The sequence below is a fragment of the Delphinus delphis genome, chromosome 12 (genome assembly GCF_949987515.2).
Source record: "Delphinus delphis chromosome 12, mDelDel1.2, whole genome shotgun sequence".
Classification (NCBI taxonomy): Eukaryota; Metazoa; Chordata; class Mammalia; order Artiodactyla; family Delphinidae; genus Delphinus; species Delphinus delphis.
In genome coordinates this window covers 55,873,637-55,892,858 of record NC_082694.2, presented here as the reverse complement: position 1 = coordinate 55,892,858, position 19,222 = coordinate 55,873,637, and the positions used below count along the sequence as shown (strand labels likewise).

General features: G+C 40.7%; 1 protein-coding gene across 7 annotated transcripts in view; it reads left to right on the top strand.

Moving 5' to 3' along the window:
- Positions 1-19,222, top strand: part of MTA3 (metastasis associated 1 family member 3) — a 170,676-nt gene that overhangs the window by 104,998 nt on the left and 46,456 nt on the right. For 6 of the 7 annotated variants that reach the window (XR_009521459.1, XM_060026725.1, XM_060026728.1 and 3 more), the window contains exons 10-12: positions 10,470-10,544; positions 12,431-12,489; positions 18,312-18,436. Coding sequence is in view for 6 of the 7 variants with exons in the window: in XM_060026725.1 (XP_059882708.1) it covers positions 10,470-10,544; positions 12,431-12,489; positions 18,312-18,436 (259 nt within the window). In the remaining variant the exon portion in view is untranslated. The remainder of the gene's footprint in view (positions 1-10,469; positions 10,545-12,430; positions 12,490-18,311; positions 18,437-19,222) is intronic. The other variant, XM_060026724.2, reaches the window with a different exon arrangement.

The following is a 19,222-nucleotide window of genomic DNA, read 5'->3' as shown; positions in this document are numbered from 1 at the left end:
TTTATTTCAGTCTTCTCTCTTTTTTCTTAGTATAGCCAGTGGTTTGTCAATTTTGTTTATCTTTTCAAAAAACCGGCTCTTAGTCTATAGATCTTTTCTGTTGTTTTCCTTGTTTCTACTTCATTTATTTCTGCTGTGATCTTCTTTTTCTGCCAATTGGAATCACTCTTTTCAGTCTTTGTTTATTCTTTCCTCCTCTGACTGGATAATGTCTAAGGACCTGTCTTTGAGTTCACAGATTTTTCTGCTTGATCAAGTCTGTTGTTGATGATCTGCCTTGTATTTTTCATTTAATTCATTGTATTCTTCAGCTTTAGAATTTGTTTGGGTTTTCTAAAATGATTTCTCTCTGTTGAACTTCTTGTTTTGTTTGTATATTGTTTTCCTAATTTCATTGAGTTTTCTATCTGCATTTTCTTGTAGCTCACTCAACTTCGTTAAAACAATTATTCTGAATTCTTTGGGAAATCCTAGATCTCTATTTCTGTGGGATCAGTTCCTGGAAAATTACTGTGTTCCTTTGCGGGTGTCATGTTTCTTTAATTTTCCATGTTTCTCATAACCTCGTGTTAATTTCCGTGCATTTGACTGAGCAGACATTACAGACTGGTCTTAGTGGGGAAAGACCTTCACCTGCAGGTGGGTGCAAGGGTACCAGGCAAGTAGGGTGCACTGGTTCTAGCTCCTGGGAAGGCCCATTGGCATAGTGCACATTCAGCTTTATCAGCCGAGGTCAGTGTCAGTAAAGATTGCAACGGCCAAGGGTGCAGGTGTCTGCTGCAACAGAGAGGGCTGTTGGGGTCTTCAATGGCAAAGGCAGCTGGGGACCTCCTGATCTCTCTTTCTCCCACAGCATATGTCATCGGCGAGGGGATGTCTCTTGGCTCTGGGTCTGGCTTGGAGTGCCCTCATGGTGGCAGTGGTGCCTGAGGTGTGGGCATGCTTGGGTCAGTCCCTGAGCCGGGAGTGGAGTATGTGTGCTCACAGAGTGACTGAAGCATATGATCTGGTGCCTGTGAAGTGAGTGCATGTCGAGCAGCCAGGGCTCTGGGGTCTGGGGTGTGCACATCTTCTGGAAGGAGTACAGCAGCGTCTCCTTCTCTAGGAGGCCAGCAGCAGCAGTGGCTCTTGATTACCTCGGCGGCAGGAGCTGCCGGTTTCTTCTGCACAGGAGCCTGCTGAGGTGCACTCCAACAAACACTACAGAGTCCTCTACTGTACAAGCTGTAGGGATTCCTCAGCAGCTGTCTTGGGGTGCTCCTGAGGTCCTCAGTGACCAGGGCTGCCAGGCTTCTCTGCAGAGCAGGCCACTGGTGACTGCAGTGGTATCCAGTGTGTGGCTTATACTGATAGCCTCCACCCTTCGTTGTTCTTAGCAGTTTCCAGATGTCTCAGCTGAAGTCCGTCTCCTCAGTGATCCTCTCTGTGTACTCTCTGTGCAGTTATTCTCCATTTTTTGCTGCACTGTGTTGCTGTAGGTTCTTCTTTGACTCTTGCATCTTCCCAGGGCAATTTTCATTTGTTGATAGCTATCTAATTATCATTTTTTGTGGGGTTACAAAGGCTGGTATGTCCTCCTCTTGCTGGCGTATCTCTTCCTGTCCATTTTGTCTAGCTTGTTGTCATAAAGTTGTTCATAATCTCATTATACTTTTAAGTTCTGTGGGATGGATTTGTAGTGATATCCCCTCAGATATTCCTGATACTGGTAATTTAGCTTTTCTTTTTTCCTCATTAGTCTGGCTAAGGGTTTATCAATTTTATTGACCTTTGCAAAGAACCAGTATTTTAAAAATAACTAATTAATTAATTTTTGGCTGCATTGGGTCTTCGTTGCTACGCGTGGGCTTTCTCTAGTTGTGGTGAGCGGGGGCTTCTCTTGTTGCGGAGGGCGGGCTCTAGGCGCGTGGGCTTCAGTAGTTGTTGCACACATGCTCAGTAGTTGTGGCGCACAGGCCTAGTTGCTCCACGGCATGTGAGACCTTCCCGGACCAGGGATCGAACCTGTGTCCCCTGCGTTGGCAAGCGGATTCTTAACCACTACGCCACCGGGGAGATCCCAAGAACCAGTTTTTGATTTGATTGATTTTTCTGTTTTCTATTCCATTGATTTCTGCTTTTATGTTTATTGTTTCTTTCCTTCAGCTTGCTCTGAGCTTCTGTGCTTTTATCTTTTCCTAGTATTTTTTTAAGGTTGGAGTGTAGATCATTAATTTGAAACTTTGCTTCTCATGTAACCATTTATTGTTAATACTCTTGGCTGACAATGAATTCAGCTTTTGACTGAGAATGACTTCTGCCTTGTCCGAAAAACTTTACTGTCCCCTTTGAAGAGAGATTTCATTCTTTATAGAATTCACTAAAAATTTTTTTCCTCTTTGAGTATTCTAAAGATGTCTGTCTATCTGACTTACGTAGTTTCTGATGAGAAGTTCCTATGTATGTAAATGTTTCTTTTTCTTTGTGCTCAAGATTTTCCCTTTACTTTTGTTTTACTACTACAGTATGAACCTGTAGTAGTAAACCAAAAGCCCTGGCAGGCTTTTCTTTATAATTATTCTACTTGTAGTTCACTGAGTCTCCTAGAGCTGAGATTTGTTGTTTATGTGTTAGTTTGTATAATTGGTATTGATCTGTCTTCTAGTGCACTAACTCTTTTCTTGGCTATGTCCAGTATACCAATAAACTTGTTAAAGGAATTCTTCAAATAGGATATATTTTCCTAACAGTCATATTTTATTTTTATGCTTTTTATCTCTGTATAAATTTCCCATCTATTCATGTGCACTGTCTGCCTTTTCAACTAGATCCTTTAGTATATTAATATAGTCTCTAGTTGGCCAGGTTTGGATCTCATTGTTGTTCTGGTTACCTTCAGTGTACCACTGTACTGGAAGGCTTAATATTTCATGTACGACCTTTATATCTTTGAGCCTCACAGGGCCCCCAAAGCTTAACTGAATCTCCCCATTTTTGCCGGAGATGCAAAATCCTTTCCTGCCTGGCTAATTCACCTACACCCCCACCCAGCCTTGAACCTAATGGGTTTCACTTCCCTTGCCAGCAGGCAGAATTATTCTCACAAGCCAATCACATCCTCCTGTGGGAACCTTCTTCCGGAACCAGGGCATACCGCACCCTCTTGTTATGCAAAGCCGCACTTCCACAGCCCCTACTGGGCTCACTATTCCCAAGTACAACCCCTGTGTGGCCCTACATGGTGTGTAGTGTCCTCTTCCCCCAGACCGTGAGTATAAGTGACTAATAAACTGCTGTCAGTCTCATCTAGTTTGTCTCCAGTGTCATGTGTCGTATGTCTGAGCACCTTCCACTGTCTTGAGGGGCGGGTCCCTCCCTCGCTGGTGGGATGAATAGGAGGTGAACTGAACATCCACAGACTTCATAGACTTACCTATGCTTAATGTAGGGCCTGAAAAGCAGAAGGGTCTTTTTCTTGTGTTCCTGTCCCATCCTTAGCAGGCCTTACACTGCAGAGCCTGTCTCCACATTTTGCCCTTCCCCCTGTGGTAGTATGGTGTTGCAAGTCCACGGTGAGGGCACAGGGAGTTTCTTAGCTGTCCTGTTCCTGCCCCAGACTTTGGTAGGCTTTGTGTGCCTGAGTCTCAGCGGTGGAGCTCCCACAGCAGTTCTGTTCTTCCCCCAGCTCCCTTGTGGCAACCGGTCTCTGCTTTGTGTAGCCTTTTATTAGCAGGGCTTTTTGGATGTGAGCAAATTTCCTGTCCCCCTCCACTGGCCACCGCACTTTGCCTGGGACTTGGGGGTGGGATGGTTTCTAGTCCGTCTCCAGTGGCAGACACTTTTGCTTTGTATGAGAGAAGGATCTAAGAGAAGGATCTGGGAAGCGGTTTTCTGGCCTGGTCCCCAGTGGCAGCAGATCACCGTTGTGCACACCCACACCACCACCAATGGGCAGGTTTCTTGCCCTGTCCCAATTCTTTCTGCTGAACATCTGATAGAGGAAACGGGGTGTGTCGATGCCCTCTGTGCACTGCTTTATTTAGCTTCATCTTCTTACCAAGGTTGATAAGTTGTGTGTTCATTTTCATTCCTTGATTTTTCCTTATGGTTTCCTTTTTGATCCTTGGATTATTTAGAAGTAAGTTCCACATATTTGTAGGGTTTTTTCCCCATATATTTTTTGGTTATGAATTCTGGTTTAATTCTGTTGTGTTCAGAAAACATACTTTGTTAAATACACACACACATACACACACACATAAATTTTACATTTTGAAGACTTGATTGATTCTACTGTAGTATATGGTTTGGTTTGGTGAATGCACCATGTGCTCTTGAAAAGAACAGATATTTTGCTGTTAGGTATAATATTCTATAAATGCTACTTGGGTCAAGTTTATTGATAATGTTGTTCAAGTCTTCTGGAGCCTTACTGATTTTCTGCCCACTTGTTGTGTTACTTGTTGAGAGAGCAGTATTAAAAGTCTCTAGCTTATAATTGTAGATCTTTCTATTTTTCTTTTCAATTGTATTAGGTTTTTGCTTTAAATATATTGAATCTCTGTTGGTGGACACGTACATATTTAGGATTGTTATATTCTTGTGATGATTCGACCTTTTTATCTTCACATCATGCTTCTTTATCCATGGGTAATATACCTTGTGACAAAGTCTAATTTTTCTCCTATTAATATAACTACTCCGCATTTATTGTTTACATGATATATTTTGTTTCCATCCTTTTACTTTTATTTATTTCCAAAGTGGGCTTTTTGTAAACAGAATACAGTTGAATTTTCTTTTCACCCCCAACCAATCTAACAATCTCTGCCTTTTACTTAGAGTGTTTAGACCACTTGCCTTTAATATAATTATTAATAATATAATTATCAGTTTAAATCCATCATTTTACCCTGAGTTTTCCATTTGTCCCATTGTCCTTTATTCCTCCCCCCACACTTTTTAAAAAAATTTATTTATTTAATTTTTTTGGCTGCGTTGCGTCTTCATTGCTGCACAGGGGCTACGCTTTGTTGTGGTGCGCGGGCTTCTCATTGCGGTGGCTTCTCGTTGCGGAGCATGGGCTCTAGGTATACGGGCTTCAGTAGTTGTGGCACGCGGACTCAGTAGTTGTGGCAGGCAGGCTCAGTAGTTGTGGCTTGCAGGCTCTAGAGCGCAGGCTCAGTAGTTGTGGCACACGGGCTTAGTTGCTCCGCGGCATGTGGGATCTTCCCGGACCAGGGCTCAAACTTGTGTCCCCTGCCTTGGCAGGTGGATTCTTAACCACTGCATCACCAGGGAAGCCCCTCTTCCCCCTTTCTTTTTTTTTCCTTTTTTTTTTTTTGGCGGTACGCGGGCCTCTCACTGTTGTGGCCTCTCCCGTTGCGGAGCACAGGCTCCGGACGCGCAGGCTCAGCGGCCATGGCTCACAGGCCCAGCCGCTCCGCGGTATGTGGGATCTTCCCGGACCAGGGCACGCACCCGTGTCACCTGCATCGGCAGGCAGACTCTCAACCAGTGCACCACCAGGGAAGCCCCTCACCCCCTTTCTTGATTAATTTTTTATGATGCTCATTTCATCTCTCCTGGTGGCTTACTAACTAAACTTTTGTTTAGTGGTTTACAATATATATCTTTAATGTACCACAGTTTACCTTCAATCAAATTCTGCTTAGATCACATAGATTATAAGAACCATGAAACAGTACACTTCTAGTTCTTCCTTCCCATTCTTGTGCTTTTGTCGTCATACATTTTATTTCTGTACATGTTCTAAGCCCCACAGTGCATTATTAATGTTTCTTGCTTTAGGCAATCAGTGATCTTTTAAAAAGTTTAATCCCCCCATGTTTATTTACTTATTGTTACTTATTTTTTAAAAATTTACCATTTCTGCCCCTCTTCATTTCTTTGTGTACATTCAAATTTCCACCCCCACCTATGGATTTCTCAGGTCTCCTCCACTGGCTCAGTTCTTTCTGATGGACACCTGATAGAGATCTCTGGCAAATGTGTTTGGATTCCGCTTGTGTCTAGAGCTTCCACAGATGCTAAACAGTTGTCCTAGCCCACTGTTGACCTTTAATAATCTGGTAACTTTTTTGTTGTTCATCACCTGTTTCTTTTATGCTCTGCCAAAGTAAAAATACTTAGAGTCCTGTCTGTCCTTGGAGTGACTTGGGAATTTAGTTCAGTTGATTGTCTTGTAATCTTAGCTCTCTGATGGACTAAAGAGTTGGTGTGGTTTTATAAATTATCTGTTTCTTTCCTCATCTTTGGAGTGGGGATGACATTCTCTTGTGGATTTCTACATCCTAAACAGAACCTGAAATATGCAGAGGAACCTGAAAAATTCGAAGTGCAAAACAGCAAAGTCCTTCCCTCTTCATACAGTGGAGTGAGTCCTTTGCCATAGAAACTCTTTTAGCAAAGGGCATTTCCTGGCTGTTGTATCATTTAGACTTCAGTTGCAGATGACAAAAATATTGGAGCTGTTTTAAACAGAATGGGATTTAACTTTAGAAATTAGATGCTTAAAATCATTGATAGGGTTGGAGAAGTAGGCTCAAGCTGGACCTCAGAATAGTCCCACAGAAATGGTTCCACAAGTGAGCTCTTAACCTCTGCCGCATATGGAAATTGAGAAGCTGCTGGGTTAACTTCTGGGCCAGGATCACACTACTTTAGCCGTGATCTTGAGATCAGGAAACCTCTAGCAGCGTCATTGGCTCTAGAACAATTTTGTGCCTCCTACTTCTGCTGCAGCAAAATGGATCCCTTGTGCACCATCCACTCTATGCCTGCTTAATTCACTTCTGAATTTGTCTTATACACATACATCTGATTGGCAGAGATAAATCCAAGGGGGTCTTGGAAATATAACGTTGGATTTCTAGCCTTTGTAGCATAAGCAAGTGAACTAGAGGGAAGTTGGAAAGGATACTGAGCAAGTCATAATTAGAGACGACAGAATCCATTTGAGTGAGCTATTATGAGGAGACAGAAATTTATTAAAGGCTGTCAGAAGGCTAACAGACGTTAGCCAGGGATCCACGTTTCGATGCTTCACAGACAGGACTTGTGAAGCCAAGAGCGGTATCTAACCCCACAATGGCAGTGCTCTAGCAGGAGCCCCACTACAGCATCTGCTACCTCTACTCAGCAATCTTGCATGATTCTGTTCTACCTTGACTCTGTCAGTAAGTGCCACGTATCTAGGGTCTATTCTTAGAACGCTTCACTTTTTACCAATTTTTGTATTAGAGTACTTTTGATTATAAGTGAGAGAAACTCAACCTCATCTAGTTTAGAATAAAGGATAGATACTTTGGTTATATTAGTCAGGGTTCTTAGTTGGTAAGTACAGATTTCACTATAATTTAAACCGAAAGGCATATAGGATATTAGGTTCTCGTAAAATCTCTGGGAAGACTAGAGAACCAGGTTTGGATGCTGCACTTCCAGAAACAGTGGAAAGACCCATGCCCTCTGCTGCTTGGAATCCATGATGTCAAACATGGATGGCAGAAAAGTCAACACACATGCCCCAGAAGAACGTGGTATCGCAGCCATTGTTCTTGCCGAACTATCCAGTCTCCCTGCGTGCAGCCTTATTCTGATGTTGCTAACTCCTGTACCTAAATGTCATTCACATTTGTCAGCTTGGCTAAACCTGGCCTGTATGTCTGCATCCTTGTTCAAGAGTATCTGGGGAAAATGTATTTAGAGCTTCAAGGAAGGTAAGCTGGAAGTAGGTTGGAAATGGGTGTACAGTTTATGCCACCACCCACTTCTTTGACTACTTAACATCCATCCTTGCCGTCTCTACATGCTTCCTTTCCAGACATCAACTTTAAAACAATAGTAATTATCCCTGAATCATTAGAAAATATGGTACTATTTCCTTAAATGGGGAGGCTTAAATTTAACGTCACAGCATCCATCTCTGGTTGCTGTTTATTCCTCTTCTGGTTTTAGCCACAACCCTGTCTTTATAGCTTGTAACTTCTGCATTAAATTATAAAGGTAAAAACACCACCACCAACAGACCTTATATAAAAAATAGAAAGGGAATTGGGTGCAGAAGGAAAATAATTACACTGAGCAAGGAAGAAAACACAGATAGCTTCGTTAGTCTTCCGTTCTTCCTGATGCCTTCATTGTCATTCAGGATAGAACAGCACACACACACACACACACACACACACACACACACACACCCACACACACACACACACACACACACTGTTCTCCCCTCCGTATCTTAGATGACCAGAGTTCTTAGTCTGGTGGGGTGACCCAAACCTTCATTCTTGCAGGTTGTGGGCCCTGGGTTACAAGAAGTGTTTTGTGGGAGTAAGTCATTCATAAGTCTGTGTGTGCTATTGCTAGTCAATAGCACAGAAAAGGCAAATCATATCTAGAATAATTGTCCATTCAATGAAAACAGGTAACTGCTGAGAGTCTAATCTAACTGACATGTTACCAGGAATGGTTCCATGTTGGAGGCCCAGTGTACTCTGTTCCTTGCAGATTAGACAGTTGGAGTAATCAGATCAGAATGGGTGAGAGGACATCCCTGTGGTGGCATCCACAGGTGTGTCCATTTTGTTTACGTGTCCTTTGAGCAGTCATTGGATGGCTAGGGAAAGAGACTGGCTTATAGCCATAGGGATCATCTTATCCAGCAGACGAGTGAAAAACCTCCTTTGCAGAGGAGCCTTTGTGACCATGGGGGCTCAAATATCCTCACAGCCAGGCCCACCCTCAGATGTCTGACCCACAAACCTCTTTTATAAGCATCATTGTTACCAGTCCTCTAATCTCATTCCTTTCAAGTCCCTGATCATTGTGACAAGTAAATAACCATTGTCCATGGATGGGTATGGATTAGTACCTCTGGCCATCTCTCTTGCAACTCAAAGTAGAAAACCAGATGTCCACTCTAACGTTCTGCCCTCCAAAAGGATCTCCCTTCTTCACTGGGCTTCACAGTCACTCCGGCCTGGGGCTGAAATGCTGCAGCAGTATAATTCCAGTCGGTGCCCCTACATCATGCGGAGCCATCTGCCACATTCGGATTTTTTCCTCTTCAGTTGACGGGTTGGAACTCCCATGAAAGCTGAGTGAGGGCTGAGGGAGAAAGGATACTACCTCAGGAGTGTGACCTACACTGCTCCTGGATGAGAGTGTGCTGGTGCCGAGTCCAGCTGATTAGGACTTTATGGCTTGGATAAACTCTGGCTCGTGAGGAAGCTCAGGTTACAGGGTCACTTGGTTTTCTTTTCTCAGGCTTCCAGGTAAATTGCATGCCCGGGCCTATTTCCCAGAAGAAGAATAATTAAGGGGATAAGAGGTTTTGGCTTGCTTAAAACCCTGGGAGACTATGCCTCAGCTGTCCTGTGAGGTGTTGCTGTAGTTGGCTCCTTAACGCCATCCCTCAGACACTTTCAGCTCCATTAGATTGCTTGTTAAATGGGAGAAAATTATGTTTGCTTTAACTGCAATCCAAATGCCAGCTGTGCCGATCTGTTCCTGTAAGGAGATCACATTTGTTGAAGTTGCCACCCAGTTAAGTTTTAAAATAACGTCCTTTTTCTAAACTCATTTATTTTTCTCTTCAGACCAAACAGGTGAGTTAAACGTGAAGATGACAGGAATTGCATGGTTGTTGTACATGTGGGTCATAAACAGACCCTTAGCTGCACTGGGGTCTGGGAAGAACTATTTTAACTCTAAACCCAGTGGTGCATTAGGGCAAGCTGGGAGTCAGAGGGTGCTGAGTCATCTATCAGTAAAATCTGCCACGACAGCTAAAACTCGAATGTTATCAGTCATTTTGTTTGATCTGCCCTGATTTGCATCTTGGAAGACTAACAGATCTCCCTTTACAGAGGGACATATTAAATACATTCTTTCATCGTGGGTCTCATAAGTAAAGGCTCATTTGGCCATTTTGAATAATTATGGAACATAGCAGACAAGCTTCCTATTTTTCTAATATGTGCCACACTTGGCTATGTTCTTTTTCAGAGATTTAGGTTTTCATTTTATTTACAACAAAATAGATCAGAATAGAGCAGTTTGGAAAGGATGAGAAATATTATACCAGAGACCAATGACCCCCAGTTGTAGGTGGCATCTTTGGAAGTTGAAGAACTCAGTCCAGATTCTTTAAAATATCATTTCTAAAAATTGTACTTCCACCCCACCTATAGCCTGAGAAAAACTGAGTAAGTCATGAAATATTTTCAGTCGTAAGGTTTATAATTTTTAACAGAATGGAAGTTGAGAAATGGAATGTGCATCTCTAGCTGAATAGAACTTGTTTGGGGACCCTTTTGCTCAGAATTAATTTCAGTTTTTCAAACATTTCTTCTAGAATGCATCTTCCATGTGGATTATTACCTCCTTATTTTTAAGAAGTGGTTTTAAAGGAAAAGAGTTTCTGCGGTAGCTTGTTTTCATTATCATGTTAAATTTTTTTTCAGCTCCCTTGGAAATCATTGACTAGCATCATTGAATATTATTACATGTGGAAAACTACTGACAGATATGTGCAGCAGGTAATTTTTTCATATTGCTACCAATACAATTGCATTAAAATGAACTTTCTATTTATACATTAATATTTCTTAGCAATATGCTTAGTTTTAAATTTGTTTTGTTTGCTTTATCTTTTCTAGACCATTTTAAAGTACATGATTTCATATCTTTAACATATTATTTTAAGATTTTAGTCTCGATATTTTCTTTACTTCAGATTCCATTATGATAAATATTTTGGACAGACAACAGGGAAAGATACCAATAGAGAGGTATTATTTTCCTTGTAGGTGCCTGGTGCTTCATCTCTTTGTGAGTATAGTTGACAGGAATGACTTAAACTATGTAAAAGATCTTCTGAACCCTCCTAGACATTTTTGTGGTTATACCCCACAGTATAGGGTATACCCCGCAAAGGTCTTTGACCTTAACTGTAGTAGTTAGTCTTTACTAGTTTGATACTTCGTACAAAAGCACGCAACTTTTTTTTCCAAAATTATCTCTAAAAGCAGGGAATCACTTATTTTGTAAATTCTCCCCAAATGTCCCAAATTGAGGTAATCAGTTACCTGTTTTGAGTAATACTACTTTTGGGGGAAAGGTACATTTTCCTCAAGTGACCTCAGTCAGTATATTATATTCTTCTAGTTAACATGTCAGAACTGGTAAAGGGGCAAGTATATTTAACACAGACATTATTTTTCCTAAGTATATGATCACCCAGTGGCAAGTGTTAGATGCTGTAAAAATACAATTTAAAGATCACTTTAAAAATTACCATAGTGAGTTGTTGAGGTTGTGAATAGTGAATAAATACCCATGGCTTGTTGAAAAATTCCCAGCATCACATCATATATAATTCAGAAAGTGCTCATTTCAAACTAGCATCCAAATCCAGGCAAGATGGTTCTTTAGGACATTAGTCTGCCATCTTCTCGCCTGTTGGCTTTCCTAATAAAGTTGTTCCCCCACCACCACCCCACCACCACCCCAAATACTTACTTCAGACAACTTAGGTAGCATGAAGACCATGTGCTCTGGAAAACCTGTGTTATTCAAAGTGAAAAGAGTCCCTAAAGATAGATGGTGGTGATGATGGCATCAAGGATGGTTGAAAGTATTTGGATAAAAATTATTTCCCAAAATCTGGACTCCTTCTTTAAAAGTTTTAAGTTGTCTCCTTAAATGTTTTTGTTTTCTTCTCATTGAGCAAATGGAGGGTTGTCTTATATTCTGATTTGTCTTCATTTTGAGTATCTACCATACATTATTTTCCTTCCCTATTTGCATTTATTATTGTGTTGATCACTCTCTGGATGTGATTTTATAATCTTTTCCCCATTCCTTTCCCTGCATTTGGCTCCTAATTGGTTCCTAAAAATCCGACATGAGTTCAGCCAAGCTTTAAAGTTTACTGCATGTCTCCCAACACTTGAGGGTACATGCTTATTTAATTGGACTTAGATTAGTTACTGTCTCCTTCTCTTTCATGGACTTTGGAAACTAATCATCTCTGAATAATTTTCTAAAAGCAAAGGTTATGTATTTTTTTTTCCCTCTGAGAAAGGCAAAAAAGAAATAAATAGAAACTGTGAAAAGTAAAAATGGTTACTTATAAGTCCTGTTTATCTACTCATGGAGGAATAGGAAACAGTTGTTCATTGCTTTACTTTTAAAAGTTGTGCCTAAAATATTTTTAATACTTGTAGTTCTGTACCTCAGAATCTAGTGATTTTTTCTTACAAACCATTGCAGTTTACGTGCATGAAAGAAAAGCTCATCTTAAAAAGGCAATTTTTGAAGTATACTTTAATGTTTTATTTTCTTGTGAATTTTTTAAGGCAGATGAAGTGGTAATAATTATTCGACATCATGTGTAAAATATTTTATCTATCTTTTGAATTAGAAACGTCTAAAAGCAGCAGAAGCTGAGAGTAAGCTGAAACAAGTGTATATCCCAACTTAGTAAGTAATGGAAATCTATTAAAATATTTGCCATGGTACTAATTCTCTTCAAAACAAAATATTAACATTTTCAGCCAAATTTGAATTTCTTTACGTATCTTATTTTCTTCCACTACAAAGCACTGTTTGCTTTCCATTTTAGTGCCACTTAGATGACCTTTTTTAGAAAGAAAAATGGCTGGTGGGGGAAACCCCAAGTCAGCTAACAAAAGGACCAGAGGAAACATGCCATCAAAGCTTCAGGGAGGATTTCCCTGGTGGTCCAGTGGTTAACACTCCACTGCACGGGGGTGCATGTTCGATCCCTAGTCGGGAATTAAGATCCCACATGCTACACAGCGTGGCAAAAAAAAAAAAAAAAAAAAAAAATTTAAATTAATAAAAAGCTTCAGGGAAAGTGTTAGAAAACTAACCTATGAAAATATTATTTGAAGCAAATGTGTTTCAGAAAGCTAGCAACTTTTGAAACTTCTGTATTGTTTAATGTATTTTGTTTGGGTAATGTGTGTTGCCCTTTTGAGGTATGTCGTTTATTTGGTTGAGAATTTTACATTGTTTGCTTGGGGAAAGGGTTAGGGGACGTAATTAGAACCAAACTTTGTAAATCATTGGATAAATAATGAATAGGTTTCAGATGCCTAGCATTCTATCATTATTGTCCTTTTGGTTTAGAAATCATTGTCATATCAAAATGAATGCCAATTTTCTTTTCATTTGCTACATTTTAAATGAATTATCTTTTTTTGAGGTCACGAGTTTGACAGTTCATTTGTTCAGGAAAATTTATTGAGCACCATGTATATAGTGCTATCCTACGTTCTTTGGGGATTAAAATGAAATTTACTACAGCGTTCTGTGTACTGATTTGAGCTTTTTCACTCTTTGAGCTCAGTACAGTTGTTTTATACCTCCCCTTTTGTTTACTGAATTTTGATATATTTTTATATACAGGAGGCCTCATAGACACTGAATTGTTACATTTCTTATGAATCTTTTATCTCAAGATAGATAACATGTAATTTACAGGGTCCATAATTTTTATTCAGAGCTGTAACGTCCTTCCTGCAGAGTGGTTTCTAATATTTTAGAAAATTATATGTTTTATTTGACTAATCTATAAAAGAACAACTCCCCAAAGAAAACACTGCTGTGATTCATGTGTCTTAGATTTTCAAAAACAAGCATACCAGCTTTCTTATACTTTGCAGTGCTGTCACATCAAAGGAAAAGTACATTAAGCCAGTTTTCAGCAAATAACCCAGATAATTGTTGCTATTCTGTTTTGCATTGACTTTGGAGTCTTGATCTAAGCCTTGATCTAAGTCAAAGACTAAGTCAAAGACCAGTATGTGGGTCAAATCTGACCTGCCACCAGTTTTTGTAAATAAAGTGTTATGGAATACAGCCATGTTCATTCATTTATGTATTGTCTCTGTCTGCTTTTGTGCTACAATGACAGCGCTCAATGGTTGCGACAGAAATTATAATACCCACAAAGCTTAAAACATTTACTCTGCCAATCCCTGATCCAAGTGAATGACTTTTGAAGATCAAGAGAGAGTTTCTAATCATACTTTTAAAACATGTTGTATAAATCATGTATATAAATAGAATATATGAATTCTATTTATTATGAATTTATTATTCATAATAAATTCTGTTATGAATCTGTACTGTTGAGTTGGATAAGAATCTGAGTTCTTTGAAGAATTTCCCAATTAACTCTGAAATATTATTTTAAAACAAATAATAGATTAAGTTCTTTGGGGGAGGGGATGCTGTGCTACATGGCTTGTGGGATCTTAGCTCCCCGACCAGGGATCAAATCCAGGTCCGTGGCAGTGAAAGCACAAAGTCCTAACCACTGGACCACCAGAGAATCCCCAAGAATTATTTTATATTGTCATTCTTTTGAGACTGGCAGTCTCCTATATACATGCAAAGCACTCTGTTCACTACTAGAGGTAGATCAGTTAAGAAGACACGTTGTCTTCTGGAGCCTACATTCTATTGTGGGGGAGACAGATGCCCAACAGCTAGTCACCCAGTGTGTTGAGTACTCTGATGATGAAGAAGAGATGGTGTGACAGTTTGTTCTGGGGACCACACTCAGGTGATGCTGTCAGGAAAGATTCCTTGTGGAGGTGAGTTTGAGTGAACTGTAGAGGAGGGATCATTCAGGTGGTGGAGGCTTTCCAGGCCAATGGGATTGTGAGATGGGAAGGGGCAGAACAGAGTTACGGAGGTGAGAGAAAGGCAGTGTGGCTGGTATGAAGAGAGTGGTGAGCCATGGGAGGCCAATACGGTAGGCAAGGGCCAGGAGTTAGCCATCTGATAAACAGTGGAATTGGATTGTAAACAAGTAAGTATCATGATTAAATTTCTACGTACTTTAAGATTACCGGCTACATTTTGGAAAATGGTATGGGGAAGCAGGGGAGTGGATGTAAGAACACCAATTATGAAAGTTCTTGGAGAAGAAAGATGATAGTGGCTTGACCTGGAGCTGTGGCCTGGAAATGGTATGCTACTTAGAGGTGATTGACTTGTATGGAGAGATAGAGGGGAGATGTCAAGCTGAGTCCCAGGTTTCTGGCTAGCTCAATTAACTAGGTGGATTGCTGTGCTGTTCACCATGATGAGAAGCTGCGGCAGAGAACCAGGTTGGGTCATTTTGAGTTTGTTTTCTCCAAAAAGAGGTGTTGAATATGCTGTCAGATATATTGGTCTTAAACTCAGGAGACAGTTCTGGGCTAGAGGTCCGTATTTGAGCTTCATCAGCAGATAATATTGTGCTTGAAACTGTGCATGAGATTTCTTAGAGTAATAAGAGAAAAGAGCCTTGGACCAAACTTGAGGAAATCTGTTCAATATATCAGATAGAGTATGATAGCTGAAAAAGGATAGCCAGGTGAGTGCGTTATCACACAACCTGAGAGAGGAGTGTCTTTCAAGGAGGGAAAGAGGTTAACGGTGTCAAATGCTAATGAAAAATAGCCAGGGAATTTAGCAACACGGAGGTCGATGGTAATCTTTAATAGAGTGCTAAGGGCTGCAGACAGTGAAGATTAGCAGCTCTCAGGAAAACTGGCTGGAAAAGGCAGTCGAGAGAGTTCTTGGCATTGAGGGGTGAGTTTGGATAGAGTAATGGGGGAGTTTTTTAAATATGGAGAAATCTGTTTCCATGGTAATGAGGAGGGTCCAGGAAAGAGAATCAAGTGTACAAAGTTCTCAAGAGGGCAGGAGGGCTGCAATCTGGAGCATAGATGAGGGGAGGAAAGGTTTGGGCATTAGATAAAGGAAGGGCAGTTTCATATAATGCAGCTTTAAAAACTTAAAAAAAAAATGTTTGTCTTTATTCAAATGGTCACATTGACATTAACCATTTGTCCCCCGAGAAGTAACCTGTAGGTACTTGGTTTTGCAAAACATGTTTTAATTGGTTCACCTGTCTATATTCCATCTTTGCACACTCATTTTCCTTTTGTGATTATTAGAATTAAGGTCAGTGGTTTATTCAGTCAAATAACATTCTAGATTCAGTTGAACAACTAAAGTTGTGTTTACTCTCATTCTTTTTTCAGGCCGCTCAACTGTAAATTTGTATTAGGTCTCTTAACACATATATTTTGCCCTGTGTAAAATGTCAGAAATGTTCCTATTTGGAGAAAGCCTTCTGACATTATCAGCCATTTGACTTCAAGGGGCTACCACTTCTTTCTATGTATAGTAGATTTTAAAAATCAGAAATATTTTTACATACCCTTGGAAATCTTAGTCATTCTGAATCACCACTTTTAATTTTGTACTTTTCCAACTGAAAACTGTAAGAGGAGAAATACGTTCTGTCTGGTTTAAAATGTGTCTTTGAAACCAATTTGTCTTCAAAATACATTGCTGGAACAGATTTGAAGTGTAAATAATAGCCCTGTTTATAGAATAGGGCCCTCAGTGCACACAGAGGTTAAATGATTTCTTCTGGGGTGGTGATGGGGCATCAACTAAGAATTATAGTAACAGTGCCAGAAAGAAATCTTATTTTTAAAAAAAATTTATTTATTTTTATCATTTTTGGCTGTGTTGGGTCTTTGTTGCTGCACACGGGCTTTCTCTAGTTGCAGCAAGTGGGGGCTAATCTTCGTTGTGGTGCACGGGCTTCTCATTGCGTTGGCTTCTCTTGTTGCGAAGCACGGGCTCTAGGCGTGTGGGCTTCAGTAGTTGTGGCACGCGGGCTCAGTAGTTGTGGCACGCAGGCTCAATAGTTGTGGCTCGCAAGCTCTAGAGCGCAGGCTCGGTAGTTGTGGCTCACGGGCTTAGCTGCTCCGCGGCATGTGGAATCTTCCCGGACCAGGGATCAAACCCGTGTCCCCTGCATTGGCAGGTGGATTCTTAACCACTGCACCACCAGGGAAGCCCAGAAAGAAATCTTAATTTGTCATCAGGCCAAGTTTACATATTAGGCTTTCACTGGTAAATGTAAGTGTGGGAATGAGAAACAGCAAAAAGGGAACTCACAAGCCTACTCTGTGCTGAAACTCCAGGTGTCTTAAGAGTTGTGAACTCTCATTACTTCACAAGCCACAGGAAGACAGAGTATGGTCTGCATTTAGTCATTCAGCATTCATTACTAACAAATAATTTGCTAATTTACTTTGCTTATTTTTTGCCCAGCAAATAGACATGAAAGCTCCTCTGGAATGCAAGCTCCTTGATGTTGGCACTTTTGTTTACTGGGCACTGAATAAATATATGTTAAATGAATTATACGTGTATTGAGGACACACTATGTACACCTGTACAGTATTCTTAGGCATGGCTGATAAGCAGGGGAGTTAGGCTACCCCAGATGGGAAAAAGTGAGCCATGTTTGCTCAGTAAATACCAAGACAATCTGGGTTACATGTTTGTGAGGAATTACAGCCTCTGGAAATCTGATAGATATAACTTTTTCCTCTTAAAAAGAAATGCCTCAAATACATTTATTGGTTTTTCTAATTTCAAGTGCTACTTAATCTTCGTAATAAATATTCAAACATGATAGAAATCACGGGTGGTCACAATCTCCTGAAATGCTAACTTTTACCTCTCGAGATATGCCTTGCTGATATCCACAGTGTCTCTGTTGGGCATGTGGCTTTCGTGCAGTTCCCTTGAGAGCCAATGCGTGGAGTCAGCAGCTATCACACCAGCAGCAGGAATGGGACAGTGGTTTTCTCTAAACACAGCACACTACCCTTGGCTCAATTATTTAATCCAAAAATTATATTCTCAGGAGAATTTATGATAGGTGATAAAGTTTAATAAGTTGTATCTTTCAAATTTATCAGAGGGTGTCCTAAGGAAATTGTGTTTGGGTGGAGAAGAGATACGGTGTATTTATTTTGTGAGTGTCAGGCTTAAGAGATTGTTTTTTTTTTTTTCCTGGTACGCGGGCCTCTCACTGCTGTGGCCTCTCCCGTTGCGGAGCACAGGCTCCAGACGCGCAGGCTCAGCGGCCATGGCTCACAGGCCCAGCCGCTCCGCGGCATGTGGGATCTTCCCGAAACCCGGGCACGAACCCGTGTCCCCTGCATCAGCAGGCGGACTCTCAAACACTGCGCCACCAGGGAAGCCCAAGAGATTAGTTTTTACATGATGTTGGTTTGTAAAGATAAGTGGTTTGGGTTCATTTTAACACCTTACTTTTACCAGTTTATTTCTTCTTCACCAAACATTCAAATGTTTATTTATGTGTAGTTAAGGTAAATCAATAACGAAATGTAGAGCCTTTTACCTTGTTATGCAAGTCATTTTTATCACTTCACTTTATATTTCATTGAAAGCAGCAAACCAAATCCCAACCAAATATCCACCAGCAATGGCAAACCTGGTGCTGTGAATGGAGCCGTGGGATCCGCATTCCAGCCGCAGAACCCTCTCCTAGGGCGAGCCTGTGAGAGCTGCTATGGTAAGTTTTCTCCAGTAGGGCTTCCCCAGCTCCTCTGATGCCTGTTGTGGGTGAAGGGCAGGGAATTGTGCTGGCATTGCCGGGCAGGAGGTGCGAGAGGTCAGCACTGCGCAGAGGGCAGAATAATGTAGCCTCAGAGTGGACAGGTGCCCATCCTTACCTTCCACCTGGACACTGAGTTTAGGTATTGGGTTTCCTTTGATTTGCTTCTGTGGTGTCCTGGGTTTGTTGAGCAGTGTGTGCTAAGCTGTGTGCTAATAAGCTCAGTAGTTGTGGCGCATGGGGCTTAGTTGCTCTGCGGCATGTGGGATCTTCCCGGACCAGGGCTCGAATCCGTGTCCCCTGCATTGGCAGGCGGATTCTTAACCACTGTGCCGCCAGGGAAGCCTGAAAATTAGATTCTTTTGGTCAAAATTTTACATGGATTGCGTAACTGTTTTTGAGTTGGCAATTAGATTTTGAACTTCATTTATATTTAAATGAAAATAAGAAGAATCCTGCAGACAAGTGGTAGTGGCTTAATGTGTCTTATTTTTGCCTTACAAACCCCTTTCATGTTATATGTAGTCTCACATATCCCTTTAAATAATTATTTCACCATTTTTATGTGTGTGTGACAAATAAGCAATTTTAATTTTAGGTCCATATATTAAATAATCTATTATAAAATGTATCTTACTATAATATACATATAAGTTTTATCTTTATAGAAAGATAGAATTTGGTGTTTTCTATTTGTCACTTTCATTGAATTTGAGTTAATTATATAAAGAGAAAGGCATTTGT